Source organism: Oryzias latipes, chromosome 5, assembly GCF_002234675.1.
Source record: "Oryzias latipes chromosome 5, ASM223467v1".
NCBI lineage: Eukaryota > Metazoa > Chordata > Actinopteri > Beloniformes > Adrianichthyidae > Oryzias > Oryzias latipes.
The window spans coordinates 8,597,016-8,605,766 of NC_019863.2; the positions used below are offsets into that span (position 1 = coordinate 8,597,016).

Here is an 8,751-nt window from a genome sequence, read left to right on the forward strand (position 1 = left end):
CTGTGTTTCGCCCCAAAAAACAAATGACAACTAAACTTTTGCAAAGATGGACGTGCATATAAAAGAAGAAACTGGGTGTTTGTTTTAGCCCGGGGGCGGTGCTTGCAGCGCAAACTCTTCCTGAAAGGGGCGGTTCCTCACTGGTCTACTTCACAATGTAAGAACCCCCTTGTTTGATGGGTTGGTGCTCAGAGACCAGGTTTTAAGAAGAATACTTAGAAATGCGTGAACGGATCAAAATACCACTTTGGGGGGTCTTCTCATGAGGAATGAACATTATAAAACACTTAAAGGCTCAAAACATTGATTTTGCTTGGGATAGGCCCTTTAAGAGAGAGATTAAAAGTTAGAGCCCTGCTCCCAGTCCAACCCTCATTCTAGAAACAAAGCAGGGAGGGGTTAGGTCTTTGATACAAAGGTTCATTGATGCCAAAAGATACAAATTTATCAGGAATTTTTTGTGCTGTCAGTTCGACCAAGGTTTATTTAACCCTTGTGCTATCTTAGATGACCCCACCCTTACATTGACGTGTTCTCCCTACCATGACAAAGGTGGATAAAGGTGGAAAGATTTCATGTAATCCATGGACACCAGTGAAGATCACAAATCATTGAAGAAAAAAGGTTCAGAGCACTGTCTAGTGGGTCTAGATGACCCAACTCCCAATGGTAAAGTGCCTAGGATAGCAAAAGGGTTACAATCCCACTCTGATCATCTTTTGATCTGTTTTTAAAGCTTTCCCAGTGGTCTTTTATTTATGATTATGCCGTTTCTAGACTAAAAAACCTGTGTCGTTTTTTAAGACATAGGTTCTGCAGAGTGGCAGTTCATAATAAAAGTTGCCCCTGATTTGTAGGTGGAACTGTTGACACGGAGTAAGCCTGTTCCTACTTCCCATCCTCCATCTGTTAGCACTCTCTCCCACTAGCTTACAGCCCCTCGCGACCCCAACCTAATATTACCACTGCCACAAAAATGGCGAGCAACAGTGGCGCTTTCCAGCCATACAGTTCTGAGCCAGATACCAGCTCAGACGAGCAAAACAAAGACGCACATGGACCTAGTCATCTACATTGTTGAGAATTACAGTTACTAGTTACTACATCAGCCAAAAAGTAGTTGAGTTTGTAACTCAGTTACCGCATCTTAAAAGTAATTAGTTACTCAGCAGAGTAACTCTGGTCACTTTGCCAGTTAAAATACTGCAATGATTTTGATATTTTTCCTCTGCTGCCTGCAAATGTAACGTATAACTTAATGGCAACAATTTAATAAAAGTGACATTTCTAGTGTTCTGCTGTAGTTCTACCAATAAAAGTTGTTGTTTGATTATAGAAAGAGAGGAATGAAGTGGAGACATTTGAAAATGTATTTATCAGATTCATCACAACAAAAAACTACAAAAATTTACATATAAAAATCAATAACATTAACTTCATACACAAAAAAAACAAAGCTTTGAAGTATTAACATCTTTTAGTCATTCCAATTTTAGTCTAATTAAACAACAATAGTTTCAAGCACATTGACAGACAATGGAAATGCAAAACCATCAACAAGAAAAATGTAAATATTAACAATACATGCAGGAGAAAACAAAGTTTGCATAATAAATGTAAAGGTTTCAAGTATCCCATTAAATGATGTGTTTAGCTGCGTATTTATTTTCGTCATCAATGTAAGCTACTTTATGAAAGTTAACAGCACGGAGGGGAAAGTTCTGCTCTGCTGGGGTTATGGAATGACTCTGACTCAGGAGTGGACAGCCGGAGCATGTCTGCCACAACATACTTATGGAGTGGGGAGTTATTGGGCTGTAAAATCCAGTTCGTCTTATTTTAAGCAAAGAGACGGCATAAGCACACTCACAAACACTCAGTGTGTGTTTCAAAAATGCAGCAGGAGCACATCTGAGTTAGTTTTAATTTATTTTTTCAGTCATAAAACAGCATCTAAAAATCCACCAATCCACAGAGTTGATAGCTGCAGTTTAAACAGGGCTTCAGCCATTTTGAAAACGATGTTGTGGGGACCTGGTACTTATCCCCGCCCATGGCCACTAATACTCATGGGATGTGTTGATTTCCACACCATATAAGTTAGGAGCTTTGAAGACAAGTGACCGTCATGTTACGGTTTGTGTTCAAAGCATATGGATTGTACTGCTGTGAACGCATATGAGCAATCTATTCGTCTGCTCACTCCTCCCCCATATGGTGTAGAAATCAACACTTCCCATGAGTCTTAGTGGCCATGGGTGGGGCTCCCGCCCATGGCCACATGGTGTTATTTCCACACCATATGAGTTAGGGAGCTGTGAAGAGAAGTGACCATCATGTTGTTACGGTTTGTGTTGAAATCATATGGATTTTATACTGTAAACACGTATGAGCAATCTATTCCTCTGCTCACTCCTCCCCCTTACTAAAGTGTTAGGGTTGCGACATCTGCGGGACACAGATAACTGACAATTCTAGCCAGTTAAATGGCAGCTCCACTCTCACCACCGCGCAAGGAGTGACGCTCCAGCCTTCTTCTTCGCACACAACTACACATAAGGTGCACAGTCTCATAGGGCGCCCCCTACAGTTTGGAGAAAATTAAAGACTTTTAAGTGCGCCCTGTAGCCGTGAAAATACTGTAGAAGACAGAAAACCTAAGAAATGCGCAGCTTGTTATAATACTTTGGTGCCCACATCAGTCTGCGGACCCGAATGTCGCTTCTGCTTCCGAGGTTGGCGTCCCAGCAGTACTCTGGAGACAAGATCCTGCTGGGTTTGTGAAGCCAGAAGTACTTGTTTAAATGGCTTTCATCATGCCACAAAGCCTCCACGTTATTTTGTTTATCCTCCATAATGCTTCTGTGGCAAGCATCAGCCAAGGCTTTTACGCTTCTCCAGGAGCCTCCAAAAACTGCAGCATGGTAGTAAAAATCCCCCATTTCTAAGTATGCATTGGACTTTGGGTTCTGATCGTAAGTGAAAAGCCACCTTGGCAGGCGGTAGTAGTGAGCATGGAGCAGAGCCACAGAGTCTCCCAGAGCCTCAGAGCCGAATCTCCCAGTAAATAGCTGATCGACATCAAAACAGAAGACGTGTGTTGAGTGGTTGCGAATATCTGACTCTATTAGCTGTGATATAGACTTCATTCGCATCATAGAGATGTCTTGCCACCTTTTGTGCCTTTCTACTTTGATTATTTTTAGGCTTCGCTGAGGGTTCAGCTTGATGTTTGGCACCTTCTCCGGAGTGTCCGTAAAGACGTAGTATGTCACAGGTAAGCCCAACATGAAGTGCTGCTCTGATGAGTATAAGAAGTCTTTGAGGTAGACATCCAAGTACCTAAAGAGGTGAGCAGACAGGATTTTAGGATGTTTTTTGACTGAATTTCTACTGCAACCAACCCTGTTGGACAAACAAACCTTCCAACAGCAAACACAGTCAGAGCAACAGAAGATCCTTGTGATTTGTGCTCTTGATCGTATTCATTAGGGTCAAACATTCCCTGCCAGATGATGGGAGCTTTCCAAGACGTGCATGTCTGCACATCCTGTCTTGACCTAGAAAAAAGAAAAGTTTTCTTGTTATTCTGCTCAAATGATTTCCCCTAAATGAATTGATAAACTTAGTGCCACTCTCTGACTTAAAGGTCAGCAAGATTATTTGTCAAAAAAGTATTTTTATTTCTAGAACAATCTGATGGAGACATTTTCCACCTTGTGATTCCTGCTTTTTTGCACATATTTTAAATCTAAATCCTTCTCTGAAGTGCATTTCATTCCCAGTGCAGTGGTTAAAGTCTGTCAAATACAGAAGTAAGGCATCTTTGGGGCATTAATATAGAGTATTACAAGAAAGTCTCTGAAAGCACAACCCTGACATGTTCAGTTTATTTCAGGTACATGGAAAACACCTGAGAGGAGCTTAAATAGTTTAATGAAACTGTTATGCAGTATTTAATGAACCATTACAGGGCTTTACAAAAAAGGGATTATCTATTTAGGCATAAATTCCTTATCCTTGAAGAAGGACTTCTTGTTTGTTTTCTGTGCAAAACACTTAACATAAATCAATGAAAGTTTAAGGTTCTGCAGAAATAAGCCAAATTAACTTACAAAAGATCCAGTTTAGCATCAATTCTGTTGTCCAAGTTCAGCATCATTGAACTTTTCAAAGAACACTTTTCCATTGGTAGGAAACTGCAGAAAAATCTGACATAAAAAATGGTTAATCCCGTTAATACCAACAATAAAGCAGTTTAAAACAACAGTTTTTAAAGCTTTAAAATGCGCTGCTAGTTCTACGTCCCTGACATGAATGTCCAAACCACAGGAAAGACCACAATGCTGAATCTATGGGTTTCTTGTGAGTTCTCTACAAAACTGAAACTTGTCAATTGTTGCATCTCTTTGTCAAAGGCCATGTATGAGCCGTACAAATAAAAGTTATTGGATTAAAGATTCTTGCTTTTTATACTCACTTTAATGTTGGAATGCTGAAATAGAAAATGCAGAGGGCACTCGTAGAGTAAAGAGCACAGATCCAATGACTCCATGTCTTGGGGATCTTCCTGCATGAACAAACAAGGGAAAAGCACTTAGACATTATGTATCAATGCATTCCTGAATTCCAAAAACCAAGTAAAAATGTTGTAAGTGTAAACATTAAAGCTAAAAGCTTAAATAATGCAGTTAGTCCAAGGGCCAGACTCTCTACCACAGTGACAGAGATTCTGTTTCAGTCAAACTTCTCTTTTCTGTCCTAACATGTTACAGAACTGCTTGGGCGTGGTTTCAACGCAGCAAAGATTATAGGGACAAGTGAAAAAATTACGACACTTAGTGTCTGCTTTTATTATGCAGGATTCTCACATTCACAGCAAAAAAAAAAAGTTTTGAGATTTTTGTGACCTTGTGAATAGTATTTTTTTCCTATTTTAGTTCCATTTCCTACCTAAAACATCTGTGCCTACCTCATATAAAAAAGACTGTGAAATTATTTTAAAAAATACATATATATATATGTATATATAAATATATTACATCATTTGGTGGGCATTGTTACTAAATAGACAAAGATCAGGTGGTTGGTTTTATAATTACTCTGTTTTGTGGCAAAATTGATTCTGTAGGAAAATAGGAGAACATCTGACTAAAGATTTTTAAAACTCAGATTTTTAAAACTTTTCATTGATTTTCCTACTGCCTCTGTAAGTCTATAGTTGGTGGTGCTATTTATATACTTCACAGACAAGGTGATCTATTTCATGGGAAACTGTTAACTTGAACTGTTCTTTAAAAAAAAAAAAAAGATTAACTATGGCTTTCACCATAAATGACAGGGTATAGAGAGACCTTTAAAACACTGTTAATAACCATATATGAAAATACAAATTAAATATTTACATTAAAAAAAACCTAGTCAAGAAAAAATAAAATAAAATGTACCGTATTGCAACTTAAAAACTTAGCACTAAAAAATCTCTACTATTAGAACACAACACATTCTTAAAGTCCCACTCTAATGAAAACCAGGAGAGCGTACTAACAAAGAGATGATGGGAAGTGGGGGAAGGATCACGCAGCGCCAACAGTCCCACCCACAACTCAGTTGTTAATTTCTAATAAACTCCTGCTACTCTGCAGAAAATATGTCCTAGAAAACAACACAGTTTTTTTATTATTTCACCTAAAAATCGCACTATCATACTTATAAGACCACTAGTACAGCTTTTGCAATAGAGCAAACGATGAACGAGGTTGCAAAATCCAAACCCCACTCAAGCAGCCACAAGTATCTTGAAAAAAACACACCGTAAGACCTTTGTACAGGTATCTTCCACAGCCCTTCCGGAAAGATTCCCTGCCAAGAAAACACCCTGATGTCAACAAGCGAGGGGAAGTTCATAACTTTGACACATCAAAGAGTATATTTTTCTTTCTATGTTTCCAAGTTCCTCATTTGGGGAATTTCCAGGACAACAGCTTATTTTCTTGCCATCCCTCACAGGATGGAGAAACCAGCACAAAGGGAAATACTAACTCAGTCCCATTCACCCACTTGTCAGAAGCGACTGGATCCCTCACAAAAGCTTGAAAATGTTTGGGCAAGGAAAGATGGACGTCTCCCACAAGCTTCTTCAGTATTCTAACCAAGTGTATTGGTGTCAACGCAGCGAGCTAGAGAAGAGGCGTTATCAAGAGGGTACAAACCACAAAGACTTTAACATTCATTTGCACAGCAAGTTGTATTATTTGCAAACTGAAGTTGAAGATAATGATAAATGTAACACCTGTCACGATATGCAGATATGGCACAAGATCTTAAGCCAGTGCAACTATGAGGATATAAGGTTGCAAAATGTGGTAAATGGGATGACTATCAAGGGCAGAACAGATAAGCCTGACTGCGAATGTGAGGTGTGTATTCAGGGGAAATTTACACAAACACAAAATAGGAATCCTTATCAAAGAGCAACAGCCCCCCTGCAGATGGGACACACAGAATTAGAACCAATGGCAAATGAGTATACTGATGGGTACAAATATGTGCAGTCATTCACTGATGACTACTCCATCACAGTATTGGTATATTTTTTAAAAGCATATAGTGATGCACTTCATGCATCAGAGAAGTTTTCAGCCGTTATTGCTCGTTTTGAGAACGGGAAGTGCATCTGATCTGATGACGGTGCAGAGTTAACATGCAGAGACTTTCAAACTTTGTTGAGGAAAAATGGTATTAAGCATGAGACATCAGCACCACATTCACCTCATCAGAACGGCACGGCTGAGAGAGGCTGGTGTACTCTCTTTGGGATGGGCAGGTGTGTGCTTGTTGAAAGTCAGTTACAAAACAGTCAAAAGTCTGTTAAAGTCAGTTCCATGTGGAACTATGCTGTTCAAACAGTAGCCATTGTGCGGAACGAATGTTTTGACAAGCGAATAGGAAAGACTCCTTTCCAAATGCTAACAAGAAGAAAGCCAGGCCTGTCAGAACTGTGAACATTTGGATCTGCCTGTTAAACAAACAAACAGGACAGAGAAACGCTTGATCCAAAGTGTGACCGAGGATTCTTTGCTGGTTATGACAAAAACAGTCCAGCCTATTTGGTTTATAATCCAGAGACAAAAAAAGTCCAGAAATATCGACTTGTCAAATTTGTGAGCAAGATGAGCGCAGTGGGCAAACACAGACACAGGGGAAGTTGGACCTAATGATTATGACATAGTAAATCTACCTATTCCTGACAGTAACACATACAACGTCGACAGAGACATCAAGCAGCGGAAAGCCGGCTACACAAATAATGGTTTTGAGTCGCCAGGAGGTTCCGAATTCGTTTTTGTTTTTTTAACAAAACGCTCTTACATATTCGATCAAACCACCAAGAGACGGACAACTTCGGAGTTTTTACTCTCCCAAACTCTCACCCACTCTGTCCTTAGCAAAAAGTACTACACATACTTAAGTATACTTGAGAATAAGTATAGCAAATATAATATATAGCCATGCACATGTTGCAAGTTTACAATACATAGATAGTATATAAAAAGTAAGCTTATGCTGTACAAAAACGTACACGTTAAGACTACTTTATGCTAAGGTGTCCATGCCACCGCCACCAAACTCTGAGCATGAGAAAGCTTTAATTGATCCCACTATGGTGAAATTGATAAAACCAACAGAGAATAGCAGAAAATAAGTAGCACTAAAATACAATGAATAACACAATGACATGTCCAGTGTCTATGTATAGTTTCAAAAAATAAATTATGATGCAGTAATGGTAAGAATCTTTATGAAATTTGATGCAATAAATAGACAGAGACAGATACCTGCAAGTTCCCATCATGGGGAAAAATCCTCATGTGGACTCTCAGGTTGGATATGAGGTGTGGCGTGGGTTTCAAAAGTAATATAGTATAAATGTGAGCTGAAAGGAGTGGCACATCTCAGGACTGAGTCGCTATTTGCATCAGCATTGCACCAGCCTCTTTGGAAACAAAGTTACCCAGCCGACCTGGCTGCCTGCCTTTGATCAAATAAATCTCATCTACACATCTGTCACAATAACTCACAATAAATATCACAATACACTCACCTTGGAAAATCAGAACACGAAATGATTCTGGATTTGTTAAAAGTTTAAAAAATATTTAAAAAAAAAAGCTAATGTTTTATTTATTTTTTTGTGGTCATGGATAGTTATGAACCATTTGCACAATATAGATATTGGAAATGCTTGGGTCACTGTTGTTTTTATACCTCACAATTTCTTGTCATGTTTCTGAGACAGAGCATTAAAGACTTTCAAATTCCTCCAAACCCAGAACTCTGATCCACGTCTGGTTTATTATAATACGTTTCTTTTTAAAAGTGGCACTGCATTTTATAGGCTGCATGTCCATCCTCGTCATATTTTCCATTCTAAGTTTTTCTCAGTGCCAGTTTATTAACCGTACAACACTAATTCTTTCACCACTGAATTGCACCCTTTTTCTTTTTTGCTGTCACTCTTTTGTCACCAATCACACCTGAAATTTTCCTTTACCTGCTCCAACCTGCTTTGTCCAATGGACAGTCATCATCCCCACTTTCTCCATTGCTTTGAAATGTAAAACTGGGTGCCTACAATTCTTTAAAAAAAAAAAGTATATAAATGCTCAAAAATATAAATAACAATTGTTTTTTTTCATCCATTTAGAAAATGTAAAATGAGAAAAATACCCCCCCACACACACACATATT

General features: G+C 38.8%; 1 protein-coding gene across 2 annotated transcripts; it reads right to left on the minus strand.

The window, feature by feature from the left end:
- Positions 1-1,356: 1,356 nt before the first annotated feature.
- Positions 1,357-8,687, minus strand: LOC101158846 (alpha-1,3-galactosyltransferase 2). Of its 2 annotated transcripts, XM_004068751.4 has the most exons (5): positions 7,839-8,687; positions 4,481-4,570; positions 4,116-4,211; positions 3,423-3,560; positions 1,357-3,342 (listed from the first exon to the last, which is right to left on the minus strand). In XM_004068751.4, exons 1-5 carry the CDS (start codon positions 7,853-7,855, stop codon positions 2,658-2,660), a joined length of 1,026 nt encoding a protein of 341 aa, XP_004068799.2. In that variant the 5' UTR covers positions 7,856-8,687; the 3' UTR covers positions 1,357-2,657. The 2 variants fall into 2 exon arrangements, with proteins under 2 accessions (XP_004068799.2, XP_020558799.1); XM_020703140.2 differs by lacking the exon at positions 7,839-8,687 and having other exon boundaries at positions 4,481-5,570.
- Between the last annotated feature and the right edge of the window lie 64 nt (positions 8,688-8,751).